The sequence below is a fragment of the Rhinolophus hipposideros genome (assembly GCF_964194185.1).
Source record: "Rhinolophus hipposideros genome assembly, chromosome: 9".
Taxonomy (NCBI): Eukaryota; Metazoa; Chordata; class Mammalia; order Chiroptera; family Rhinolophidae; genus Rhinolophus; species Rhinolophus hipposideros.
The window spans coordinates 66,596,960-66,611,387 of NC_138055.1; the positions used below are offsets into that span (position 1 = coordinate 66,596,960).

General features: G+C 42.0%; 1 protein-coding gene across 1 annotated transcript in view; it reads left to right on the top strand.

The window, feature by feature from the left end:
• The first annotated feature begins 2,168 nt into the window (after positions 1-2,168).
• Positions 2,169-14,428, top strand: part of KCNMB4 (potassium calcium-activated channel subfamily M regulatory beta subunit 4) — a 56,799-nt gene continuing 44,539 nt past the window's right edge. The window contains exon 1 of the mRNA XM_081060977.1: positions 2,169-2,613. Coding sequence (XP_080917103.1) covers positions 2,278-2,613 — 336 coding nt within the window. The 5' untranslated portion in view covers positions 2,169-2,277. The remainder of the gene's footprint in view (positions 2,614-14,428) is intronic.

Sequence of the window (14,428 nt, forward strand, 5' to 3'; positions counted from 1 at the left end):
CTCTGGAATCATTGAAAATTAATCATATTCATTAAATTATTTTAGACACCCCATCCCTGTTTTATGAACACTAGTAAGAGTCAATTCTGCCTCAAGGTTAAATTGCTCAGCATACCAAGCTGGAATAATTGGGTCTCACCACTGCCTCAGATCCTAGCCTGACTTTTTAGCCTTCTTGAAAAGGCAGATTATAACTTGCAGTAGGAAAGAGATTCAGACTGAAGAGCCGTGATCTCAGGCGAAGCTGTTTCAATTATCAACTCACTTTTCCTTCAGGTAATATAATCAGTAACAATTGTCTTTATGCCAACAGAAAGGGAAGAAAATTCCTAGGTAAAGAAAAAAAGAAATCTACTCCTTCAAAACTTGAAAGGTATTAAAGTAGAAAGTGTCTTTCTGATTTGAAAGTTTTCCAAACTCCGCATCTTCTTAATTTATTCTTTCTGTAATTAAATTTGCTTTGCTCCTGGCTTGGAAATACTGTTGTGTGTACCCGCCCCATAAAGGAATGTAGTACTTCAAAGTAACGTACTAGCACTGCAGTTGGCAGGTACTCAATACTAAGTAATATTTGAAATCCAAGAAAGAGAAGTCAAGAATTCCATGTTTGGGTGTTTCCACATTCATCAGGCATATAACTGATTCAAGAGGATAGTCCTTTGGGACTTGCAAATCAAGAAAAAAAGATATGTTTATGTATTTTGCAAAGAAGTGAACACTCTGATTCTTAAAAATGGCAAGTCGAAAATTGACATTAGGATAGAAGTGTGGCTTGGGAAAAAAAAATCTTAACTTTAAAAAAAAGTCACGAAAAGAAGAGAGGCTGAAGGTATGCACGGGGGCAGCCACGGGAAGAACAAGGAGAGCAGAACGCAGCTCTAGAAACGGTACCTGTTCCAAAGTGGATCTGCATGCTGCTGTCGCCATGCACAGAGCTCCTGGAAAGCTCATCTACAAATCCTGGGGCGGGCCAAGGGTGGCAAGACTCCTAAGGAGGGAAACAACACAGAAAGGATTCTCGGGAGTCCTGGAGCCAGGGGGCGGTCCTAATGGGGACAGTCGTGTCGTCTCCTTTCAGGGCCGCAAGCGTCTCCACTTGTTACCTTCGGTCCTTAATCACGCTCAGCCTTGGGAGAAATCGAGTTGGAGTCCACCCAGCTTCAGTATACCTAAATTGCCGCGAGGTCCACCCAGGACCCAGGCAGCGGGTTTCCTTGGTCTCGCCGGTCGTAGGTCCCTGCCCCCACGCACGTTACCTCCGCAGGAAACTCCGCCCGACTCAGCCTCTTTCTCTCCTATCCTGCCGCCCCGGGGTGCGGGCTGGGGCAGCGGCCTGCGGCCGGACCATTACCGCACTCGGGGGGTGCGAGGCGTGCGGGCGTGGGCAGGAGGGGGTGGGGGTCACGCCTTCCGCCCGCCGTTGGTCAGTGCGCGGTGTGGGAACTGAAGCCGGGGCCTCCCCAGCGCACCCCCTCTCGGGGGGCTTCCTCCCCAGCGCGCCGGGTCCCGCCGTCCGTTTCCAGGGGGACGCCCGCCGCTTGGCCGCCGGCTCACTGTCCCCCGGGCGGACCAATCCCCGTTTCGAGTTCAAGATTCCCGCCGCTCCACTTACACTACACCCTCTCCCTCTGGTCTTTCTTCTTTTCTTTTCTTCTCTTTTTTAACTTTCACTCCGGTTCGACTGCACTGATCCTAAGCTTTCACCTCGGACGTCCCTCCGAGGGGATGTAACGAGGATCCCGAGCGCGAGCCGCCGCTCTCCGCCTCCCGCCCACGGAGACGCCCCCGGGACGAGGCTCCACCACCCAGGTCGCCGGCGGGGGGCGCTGGGCGGAGCCACGTGCCGTTCGGGGCTCCCCGCGGTTGGCCCCAGCGCCGCCGCTCCTGCCCTCGGGCAGCTGCCCCGCGAGCCCGCCGAGCAGCGGCAGGCGGGCGATGGAGACCGGGCGACGCCGGGCGCGAGGAGGCGGGGCGGGGGGGGCGGGGAGAGCGCGCGGGCGGAGGCTGCCAGGGGGCGCTGGAGGCGGGAGTCGCCCGTGCGCTCCGCGCGCCCGAGGGTGCAGGCGGCTCTGAAGCCGCGGCAGCACCGCGAGCCTCCCGGGCGCGGGCGGCGGCGAGGCTGGGGGGCGGGGGGCGCTGCGGCGGCCGGGGGCGTCGCGGGCCGCGGCCCCTTTGTTCTCGCGCGCTCCCCCTCGCCGCCCACTCCCCTGCTGTCGCGCGGGGCGCCGGGGGCGGAGGGGGCGGGGGGAGCGCGCCCGCCGCCGGGAGTGGGGGGCGATGGCGAAGCTCCGGGTGGCGTACGAGTACACGGAAGCCGAGGACAAGAGCATCCGGCTCGGCTTGTTTCTCATCATCTCCGGCGTCGTGTCGCTTTTTATCTTCGGCTTCTGCTGGCTCAGTCCCGCGCTGCAGGATCTGCAAGCCACGGCGGCCAACTGCACGGTGCTGTCGGTGCAGCAGCTCGGCGAGCTGTTCGAGTGCACGTTCACCTGTGGCGCCGACTGTAGGGGCACCTCGCAGTACCCCTGCGTCCAGGTCTACGTGAACAACTCCCAGTCCAACTCCAGGGCGCTGCTGCACAGCGACGAGCACCAGCTCCTGACAAACCCCAAGGTAAGGGCGCCCCGCGAAAGACGCCGCCTCGCTTCTGCGGAGGGCTTGGGGTTTGGGGGAGCCTCGGGGGCAGCCCCCGCGCGGGGGGGCTCGGCACACGCTCGCGTTACTAGGAGTAGACGGGGCGTCGCGGGCTGTGCTCAAACCAGGAGTGAGCACGTCGGGGAGCCCCGGAGCTCCGGTCCCATAGGTGGGCTTGTGTGCGGCGACCCCGGGTGCCCTGAGCTTTCTTTACACGCCCCGTCTGGCCTGGTCTCACATTTTGAGGCCTTGGTCCAGGTCAGATCCGGCGCCTACGGGACAGGTTTTGGAGAAATGCAAGAAGAGGAAAGTTAACTTTCCCTCCGATTAATGCCGATGGGTAGCGGGAATCCACCTACTCACGCGCACTGTCAAGGCCGGAGCGCCCACTGGCCGCGTCAAGAACTCGCCTTGCAAGATTCAGGTGTCCTTTGAGCCCCCTTGAACGGTGTTAAGGCTTCCTTGTCTTTTAACTCTAGACAGACGTTTTTTAACTTGGGGTCCAAAGATGAGCTTTTGAGGATCGACAAACGAAGTAGAATCAAATGCGAAATTCTGTATAGGTCCGTTGGGGAGGGTACAGTGGACTCACGGTTTTCATGAGATAGAGTCTCAAAATGGTCTAGAGAAATTGGGAGCATCTGGAGAACGGTAAAACTTGCTGAAAATAGAAAAATCCTCCGTGAAATGCACCAAATATCCCTTCCCTGGCAACTTTTTTCGTTCTCACAAGCAAAAGAGAAAAAACCTGGTTAGGACTCCAGGGACGGAGAGCAGCGAGAGGAAGACTCAGCAAACTGTTCCCCCTGGAGCAAAAACTTATAAAAAGCAGTGTCCTCAGTCTGTGATCTAATTGAGCTTTGTAGTACACCTGGTTCTGCAAGAAGGATTTTCTTTCTTCTTCTCTTGGTCTTTTTTACTATCTTTGTTGCTTCCCTATGAAAGTGTGTATCTTCTTTCAAGTTACTGACATTTTCCCTCCTTGTGAGGGTTTTGTTGACCATCAAGCAGGAAAACAGTCCAAAAGGGAATGAATCCTGTATACACAAGAAAACTTTCTGTGAAATGTGAGAAGATATAATTATATCAATCCAAAAGAAAACATTTCTATGTTAATATTTTTGAAGTATTTAAAATAAGCTTACCATGTCTCTACAGCAAAACTCCTGGTCTTATCTCCAAAACGGTAAATTCTTGAATTTAGAAAAAAATTTTAAAGGGATTCCTTTTAAAAAATATGACTCCTCTTAAAAAAGACATTCCTCTGATAAATGAATATTAATTTACCTTAAAAATGAAGATAACATATAAGCAGTAAATACAGAAATACAGAATTTAGACAGATTATAATGTTTCAAGTCTTGAAGAAGCAATAATGTCTCAATGACAAGTAGTTCTAAGTTAATCTATTTAATGCTCAGGAATTTCAAAAGAAATCTCAGGGCTTTAGAAACATCACTTTTTCCCCCCAGATTAAACCATTAATATAAAGAAAGATGCCAAGCAGTAATAGTGTTTCAGAAATTGCATGGTAAGCTGTGGAGAAAAAGGAACCCTCATAGGCTGTTGGTGGGAATGCAGACTGGTGCAGCCGCTATGGAAGGCAGTGTGGAGGTTCCTCAAAAAATTACGAATAGAATTACCATATGACCCAGCAATCCCTCTCCTGGGTATCTACGCAAAAAATTTGAAAACATTTATCCATAAAGACACGTGTGCTCCAATGTTCATTGCAGCTTTGTTTACGGTGACCAAGATATGGAAACAACCAAAATGTCTTTCGATAGATGAATGGATAAAGAAGTTGTGGTATATATACACAATGGAATACTATTCGGCAGTAAGAAAAGATGATATAGGACCATTTGTGACAACATGGATGGATCTTGAAAGTATAATTCTAAGCGAAATAAGTCAGACAGAAAAAGCAGAGAACCCTATGATTTCACTGATATGTGGTATATAAACCAAAAACAACAAAAGAATAAGACAAACAAATGAGAAACAAAAACTCATAGACACAGACAATAGTTTAGTGGTTACCAGAGGGTAAGGGGGTGGGGGGAGGGAGATGAGGGTAAGGGGGATCAAATATATGGTGATGGAAGGAGAACTGACTCTGGGTGGTGAACACACAGTGGAATTTATAGATGATGTAATACAGAATTATACACCTGAAATCTATGTAATTTCACTAACAATTGTCACCCCAATAAATTAAATTTTAAAAAAAGAAATTGCATGGTAGTTTATCATCTTGGAGGTGTTGTTAAAATTAGTGAAATATTGCTAATTAGCTTACTATAGTGGTTCAGTCCTAATAAATTACATATAAATGGCTAATTTAATTACATGTAAATGGCTAATACCTAATAAAGACATTGAGAAGTTAGAATTTACTTTAGAAGGCAGTTTCCCAATTTCCAGGCAATTTTGAAGGATCTGGCAGAAAAAGTAAATTGAAATGATTAGGACATAGATTTTTAGACCACTTGGAACAAGTCATAATGCTGTATGTAATATTACAATTTTCTGTTTTTGTTACAAATAATTTATTTTCTTCCGGTGCCAGTTCAGATCCTGGCAACTATTGTTTTGAAGAAGTAGCTGAACAAAATAACGTTGTATAAAGTATTGAAGAAATGACAGCATTAGTGAAAGATGTATCTGTTACAGAAAATGATGAACAACATCCCAGTCAATTTACTTAAGGTTTCCTCAGCCAAATCAGTATACGTACAGCTCTGTATCCAAATTATGATGCATTGTAGTATTTATAGGACATAAGTTTGTTCTTTTACAGTTATCTTTCTATTTTGGGGCAATTAAATGCTCAATTTGGAAGTTCTTGTAAGCAATTAGTGATGGAAAAATTCAATGTCACCAAAATGTGCCCGAGTCCAGCACATAAGCGGAATGTTTCTCCAGTGTCCTTGCAATTAGGCAGTACCCAGTGCCCATTTCTGTTGCATTTTGGCTGCGTACATCTCTCTCTCTCTCTCTCTCTCTTTTTTTTTTTTGCCTTACCTTACCTCTTTATTGAAGGCCGATTATCCGCCTATTCCCTTTGTAGTATGCCTGGATTCCCTACAGTGACATGGATGTTAATGACCTTCAGCCTTCTCTTCTTTATGACCCCTCCTACCACGGGAAACCATTTAGGGAATCACTGTTTAGAAAAAAGAAAACAACGATTTTTCTCCCTCCCTCCAGTTTGCTGTCTTAATTACAGCACAATGCCTGGAAAAGGAAAAATCATTGCAACTACGTAACTCCTTAACCATAGACTAGTAAAGGAGATAGTGTCAATAAATTTAACCTTTGACTAATAATTTCTTTAAAGTATCTTCAAGTCATAGTCAAGTTATTTATGTTTTGAATCATATCCCTATGGTCCACAGTAATCACTGTATCTAGTCGTGTAATATAGTATTCAAGTCAATCAATTATACACATGACAATGATTTGCTCTGTGAATTAACTATAGCAAAACCTAAATTTGTGATCAACTTCTTCTTGATACTATTCCCATCACTGCATAATTTCTTTGTGACTTGTGTATGCCAAGGGTTTTGATTCTCACTATTACTGCACATTAGAACCACCAGGAGAACTTTAAAAAGAAATTCTAATGCCTGGGTCCAGCCCTCGAAGATTCGTACTTGGTTGTGGGTGGGTCTTGGGCATTCATGTTTTTAAACAGTTCTTCTGCAAGTGATTCTAATGGAGAGACAGAGTCAAAAATCAGTCGGTTAGAGAAAGCACTCATCTATTGATCAAGAAAAGTAAAATAACCAAAAGGATTCATTGTGATTAATATCTGTGTTTTTATGGTAAAAGATGTTACCCATGTTACTGAATGAATATAGGGTGCTGGTACAAAAGGAGGGACTCAAGGAAATTCTGAAGGACAAGTAGAGAATCATTTGAAGTTACATTTGACCCTTGAACAACATGAGTTTGAAATGCCTGTATGGGTCCACTTACATGTAGATTTTTTTCAGTAAATGTAATAAATGTATTTTTTCTTCATTATGATTTGCTTAATAACATTTTCTTTTCTCTAGCTTACTTTACTGCAAGAATACAGTATATAATGCGTATAACATACAAAATATGTGTTAATCAACTATTTGTGTTATCAATAAGGCTTCTGGTCAATAGTACGCTATTAACAGTTAAATTTTGGGGAGTCGAAGGTTATACGTGGATTTTGGACTCCGGAGTGTTGGTGCCTTGAGCCCCTTGTTCAAGGATCAACTGTAGTATGGAAATAATCATTTTAAATTGGTTGAGTGTAAATGAAATGAGCTGATGCAGTTCCAGACATTGGCTTTTGCATCAATATATACATTGGATGGCAAAGAAAAGATAAATTTTTAAAACTGGCCGTTTGCATGTGAAACAGATGATTAGAAGCTAAATGTTTTAATGTTGCATTAAACATTTATTCAACAAGAGTATGTTGCATTAAACAAGAGTTTGTTTCTTTCTCTGATAGGAAAGACGTAAAAACAAAGGACAAAGGTCTGTCTGAGAAACCAGTACTGCAAAAGTGAGAGAAATGCATTGATGAGAAGAAAAACTTAGGTGAAATTAGAAGTGGCTTTAAAATTTAAGTATATCCCCCCAAACTGGGTGTACCTAACTATGGGCATTGTGGCTTACGGGCATCTTCTTGGTATCCGTGCTTGTGTGCCCCCAGCACCCACACAATCCCTGGGTGGACAGCGTGTGCTGCAGGGATTAATTTCTGAACTCCATCCTTGAAGTAAATGTTCAATGTGATATCCTTTGCGCTCCAGGGAGGTCCATCGTATCAAAACTAAATAACAAAAGGCTAAGCTGAATTGTGACAACATCTTTACAGTCTTTCTTTCTCTATGACAATGTGGCTTACTATAGTTTTTTCCTCTGAGGATTATATTAAATGATTTTGAGTAAGTACATCAAATTCAATTCCGCAAATACTTCTCTAGCATCTATTATGAGCAAAGAACTGGGCAAGAAACAGGAGGACATACAAAGATGAGTTCATTCATATAACAAATATGAATTAAATGCCTAATTAAATGCCTACTCTGCTATGCATGCTTCTAGATTCTGAGACTAGAATAGAGATCAAAACAAAGTCTCTGCCCTCATGAAGTTTACATTTTGGTGGAGGGTGACAGACAAGAAATAGATTTGTAATATAATGTCATGTAATGATACGTGTGTATGGAAAATTCAAGCCGTGTGAGGGTAGAGACAATGGTGAAAGAAACGAAGGGCTGCTCTTTTGCATAGGATGATCAGGGAAGATGGCTCTGAGGGAGTGACATTTGCACAAAGACCCAAAGAACCTGAAGGGATGAGCAGAGACCTAAAGGACGTAGGGGAATGAATCATGTGGTCATCCGAAGAGTGTTCCACAGGCTGGCGGAACAGCAAGTGCAAAGGCCCTGAGGCACATGACTGCCAGGCTTGTATGAGGAACAGTGAGGAAGGCAGTGATGTAGGAACACAGTGAGGCAGAGAACAGTGGGAGATGAGAGTAGGGCCTTACAGAACGTGATGAAGACTTTGGATTCTGTTCTACCCGTAATGAATGGTAAGCTAACTGAGGTTAAGCAGGACTGAGATATCATCAGACTTAGACTTTTAAAAAATGTAAATGATTCCTCTGGCTGCTGAGTTGATGATAGAATTTTTGTGTGTATGTGAGTGCATGTGTGCACACGCACATAATCGCTGGTACAAGGTGAGAGGTACAGAGACAAGACTGGCAGTGCGGACTCCAGTAGGACAGGCAGAAGATGGTGGTGGCTTAGATCAGGGATAGCACTGGTGAGGTTTGCTAATGGATCATATGGAAGGAATGAGGAAAAGAGGAGTTGAGGATGAGTCCAAGGTTCATGGCAAGCACAACTCGGTGAAAGGAGGTGATTTTACTAGATAGGAAACCCGAGAGGAGAGCAGTTTTCGAGCAGCATGGATGAAAAAGCAAGGGTTCCTTTTAGAACCCTTGGGCATGTTTTAGATATGCCTAAAATCCATATCAGTGAGGATGAATCCATGAGTTTCTGCCCTCAGGAGATCACTGTCTAGCAGAGGAGATAAGAACACAAACAACTATCAAACGAGGTAAAATGTTAACTTCTGCAGGGAGGTCCAAACAATATGCTATGAACATGTAGAGAGGAAAGGTTAAGGGAAAAGCTTCGTGGAGAATGAAACATCATTTGCCGTGATCTTGAGAATGAATAGAATTTTCATCTTGGGAGGAAAGCTGGAAGGTATGAGGAGAACAAGGAAGAGAAAATGCCAGGAGTAAAGCTATGGAGCTGTTCAAGGAAGAGGTATTTTACAGGATGGGCAGGTAGACTGGACCACAGGGTACAAAGAGTGGAAACTTGTGAGTAGGGCAGGAGAAATCTTTGGCAGCCAGCATAGGTTTGCTGCCCTGTTCCCCAAGATGTCCACATTCCAATCCCCAGAATTTGTCAATATCTTGTTACACTGGCAAAGGGGAATTCAACTTGCAGATGGAGTTCAGGCTGCTTGCTAATCAGGTGACATTAAAATAGGGAGATTATCCTGGTGGGTCCAGTGTAATCGCAGAGGTCCTCAAATGTGGAAGAGGAGGTCAGAATAATACAATCTGAGAAAGACTCTACAACCCATTGCTAGTTTTGAATAGAGAAGGAGGCCGTGAGCCAGGAATGCAGGCAGCCTCCTTTTCCTAGGAAGTGGGAAAAGGCAAGAAAGTGGATTCTCCCTAGAGCCTCCAGAAAAGAATGCAGCTCAGCTGGTGTCTTGATTTTAGCTCAGTGAGACCCATTCTGAATTCTGACCCCCTGAATTGTAAAATAATACATTTGCATTGTTTTAAGCAAATTTTATTAACTAAGTTTGTTACGACAGCAATAGAAAACTAATACAGAAGCCAAGGAAGGTCTTTGAATAGGTGACTAATATGATTAAATATTTAAAGACTTGATCAGAACATATTAAATAATACCCATATTACAGCTCTTTAGAAACAATATAATGTGCAGGCTGCTGGGATCTTTTCATAAGTTTTGACACACTTTGTTTATTTAAAATGTTTTTGACACTTATTATAAATGAAGATGTCAAGCCTTATTTAGCTTGAATTTAAACTTTTTTTTTTTTAGTCTGTAGCAGAGAGTTTCATATTCAGTTGAGTTCCCAGATAAACAGTACACTTACATTACAATTACCATAATTAATCACAGTAAAATACTGAATAGAATGGCTTTTCATTTTACGTATGTTTCTAACTATTCCTCATGCTGTGCCTTAGTTATTCCCTAGGACATAAATCCACGTGGAAAAATTTGTACTTTTGAGTTGTAGTAATATCCTCTTCTTTTAAAATTACCAGTGTTATATTGAAAACTATGTGTTTATGAAATTATTTAATTTTGTGACGATTCTTGTAAGTGAATTAATTCAAACAAATTCATTTTATGTATTTGCTTTGTTGAGTAGCAGAATTCAGTAGATTGGGTCACTAGAAGTTCTCTGTATACTGTTGCACATGTGAAAGACTATCCGTTCATCTAATTCTTCTGAACCATTCATCTAATTGATTTAGTAGACCAAATGGACTTTGAAATCATATGGGATGACCAGTTGACTAGTTATAATCTCACTATATTACAGCAGCGTATATTGACGTTGTATCTCATTAAAGAAAAATCCTAAATCCTAGAAAGTTAATCTAATTTTTTCCTTTGTAATACATATATTTATATAATAGTCTTTATAAAGCCAACATTATTTTAAAATGGTTCTAAAGAATGGAAAACCAGCCAATAACACTGCTTAGTGACAACGAAATCCTCAGTTCTGATTATCAGTAGCCGTATGGATGATTTCGTCTACAAAAAAAAAAAAAAAAAAAGAGAAAGTGAAAAGACAGCCACAGAATGAGAGAAAATTTTTGCCAATCATACCTGATAAAGGTCGAATATATATGATATAAAAAGAACTTTTATAATTCATAATAATAAAAAGGCAAATAATTAAGAAATTAAGAAATTTTTTGCCAATTAATAAATAGGCAAAAAATGCGAATAGATATTTTTCCAAAGAAGGCATGCAAATGGCCAATAAGCATGTGACAATATGTTCAAAATCATTAGTCATTAGGGAAATGCAAATCAAAACCACAATAAGATACCAATTCCAACCTACTAGAATGACTATATATGTATTTTAGAAAAGACAGTAACAAGTGTTGGTGAGAGTGCGGAGAAACTGGAATTCACATACATTGCTGGGAAAAATGTAAAAGATGCAGCCACTTTAGAGAACAGTTGACAGTTCCTCAAAAAGCTGAATGTAGTTACCATATGACCCAGAAATTCCATTCTTAGGTATATACCCAAGAGACATGAAAACACATGTCCACACAAAAGCTTTTATACAACTATTCATAGCAGCATTATAATAGCCAAAAAATAAAAACAACTCAAATGTTGAGCAACTGATGAATGGATAAATAAAATGTGCTATATCCATACAGGGAATATTATTTGACTCTAAGAAGGAATGAAGTGTTGATACATGCTACAACATATATGTTTTTGAAACATTAAAACTGAAAGAAAAGCGACACATTTGGAAGAATATTTTCACCATGGTAGAGAAATGATTCAAAACTCAACATGTGCAGAAATCTTAGCAATAAATGCCCATCTCTTCAGGAGAACAGTAGGTGTAATGGTTAATTTTTTATGCCAACTTGACTGGGCTAAGAGATGCCAGATAGCTGGTAAAACATTATTTCTGGGTGTGTCTGTCAGGGTGTTCCTGGAAGAGATTAGCGTTTGTATCTATAGACTTGGTAAAGAAGAGCCCATGTGGGTGGGCGTCATCCAATCTGTAAGGACCTAAGTAGAACAGAAAGGCAGAGGGAGGGCTAATTTGTTCTCTGTTTGGGCTGGAACATGACATTAGTGCCCTTGGTTCTTGAGCCTTTGGACTTGGACTTACATCTTTGGCTCCCCTGGTTCTCAGGCCCTCAGACTCAGACAGAATTCTATCACCAGCTTTCCTGGGCCTCCTTGCAAAGAGCAGATCATGGAACTTCTTAGCCTCCATTATTGCGTGAGCCAATCCCCCCTAACACTCTGTGAAACACGTGGGAAAAGACTAAATAATACAACTGTGAGGGTCAGTGTACTGAAGATGAGGCCACTTGAGAAAACCATAGTGTGTTGTACTTGTATACCCATCTCACCCAACCAGTTTATGTCGCCACAATATGGAGGCAGTGGAAAAGCCTCTTCTACAGTCCCCATTTTGGGGACAATATTAGTTTTCACAGACAGTGTCCAGGACAGAGCTGCACACATAGCTGGTTTAATGGGGATAACGGAAAAGGCCGTGGTGCTTACACCTAAATGTAGGTGCGCATCTGTAGGTCAGTCACCTACAACTTCTTGATCCTCAGTTTCTCCACAGACTGGGGATTATAGATCATGTATGTAACATTCCAGAAGGTATTATTGATAAATACTTGAACAAATGGAACAGGTAAATCTTGGCATTTGCATTTGTACTTACTGAGGCGTCAAGTAGGGAAAATTTCATAGATGAGGAAAGAGTTTAGGGATTTTTGTCACAAACTTTATTTGTAATATTAAGGCAGCAGCATAGTTTCTGGTATCTCAGTATCTCCAATTCTCCATTCCTTAATCTTTATAGCTGGTGGGAAAGTATCTACTCGTTCAAATACCTACAGGTTGTATTGTTTTTAAATACCTGCAGGATCATTAATTCAACAGAGCTTTATGGAGTACCTGTAAGTGGCAGGTTCTCCTCTAGCTTCTGGGGATGCAGTGGTGAAGGAAATTCCTGCTGGGTTGGAGCTTGCTTTCTGGTGCAATCCGCGGAGAACTTCACTCAGTGCTGGGTGCACTTACTGCTTAGATTTGAGGTGGCCTCTACCTCCTCGCTGCCTGGAGCTTTCTTTCATCCAGCTTTAGCTCCCATGCCCAGGTGATATACTGAATGTCTGTTTTCGGGTTAATGTCAAACACTTTGACCTTCAGTGTTTTTCAGCTGATGTTTATTTGATTTTGCAGAGCAGCTGGGTGGAAAATTAACAACACAAATTTATGGCGTTAAAATCTTACAGAGCTTCAAATTCCCACTGGAGATATGCTGAGCATTTTCAAGGAGTGCAGGATTGTTTTGTTTTTCTGGAAAGATAAGGTCAGATATGAATCCTCAGCAAGATAAGTTACCAAAGAAAGGCTCTTCAAAAACACATACTTAGAAACAAGAATGAGGAAATAACCACAAGTACACGAAAAGTTAAAATAATTTTGAGTGAATACTTTGATCAGTATTATGCCAATAAATTTAAAAACCGTAGGATGATTTGGTGATTCCATAGGATAATATAAACTTCCAAACTAAAATAATCTAATAGAGATTTTTTAAAAAAATAGACCAATTACCATAGAGGAAAGAAATGGAGAAAGTTCTCAATAGAACTGTTGGAACTCCTCTGTCCCAACCCCTTTTGCCACCTATAGACAATTGTTTTTAACTATTTTTAGTTTTTTTCTTGGTGTTTACCTTCATGTTTCTAAACAGTAGGCTCTCTGATGTATATATTTTAGATACTATTTGCCCGCCTACGATGGAATATGAGGATTTAACTTTCTTACATCATCCCGTTCCACCCCATTTTTCCTCACTCATCCTTTAAATATAGGCCTATCATAATTTTTTACTAAATTAATATTGAATACTAACTTATTTTAACTATGTATTCATTTCTGTAACTTTATTTTTCTTGAACTAATAATCATCCCCTTTTCATATTTTAGTTTCTTATGTACTTTTCCAAAATTCTCCCAAAGAATTGTAAAACACCTTCGTGTACTGTTTTTCATATGGTTATTCATAATAGGTAACCATTTCATTCTCCTTTTAAAATTTCCTGGGATACCCTTTCTGGACTCCTGCAGCCTAGTGTCCCAAACTGAACTGGTTGCTCCTTAGGACTGCTGTGGATCTCCTCTGTTGGATATTCTTTTTCCCTGACCCCATGCCTTCCACTCTCTTGTAGTGGAAGTAGCTTTCTGAGAAAGAGTGCATGAGAAATACAACTTTTAGAGTTTATGAATTGAACAGAGTTCTGTTTCTGAGAAGAGAATCAGTTTAATTAAAATGGAATTTATTATTTGTTAGCCAGTGCCCATAAATGAGTGTAGGTCTGTACCCCCAACATTCATTTCTTAAAAGAAAAATAAACGATCAGAAGTTTTGTTCAAAGTTATTTTCATTGAACTCAATTTTTTTCATCTGCCAAAATTGGTCATAGGCTTCAAGTACCCACTAGCACACTGCAGAGTACTCCTGGAAGTACGTACATCTAGTATGAGGAAGACAGGCCTAGATTAACAATTCCATAGCAGGACAAGTTGGGAAAGGTGATAGAACACAAAGAGAAGGCACCTTGAGAGTGTGAGCCATTTGCTTATGAAACTTATTTGCCTGCAGCACCTCCTTCAGCCCTGTAAACCCATGCATATGTCCTCATGGGTTACATAGTCCAGTGTACAATGGATAATATGATGATTTGATGTTACACGTTCAGGCATTCAGACTCTACTGACAGTAACAAACCAGTGGCTTCTCAAAAGGAGGATAGTTATTTGCCAAAGAAAGCTATCAGGACTCTCAGTGGGCCCCCTATATCCTCCAACTGGCACAGACCCCTTGTATACCATTGGGGGCACTGGGCCACAATAGTGAACTGAGAGGA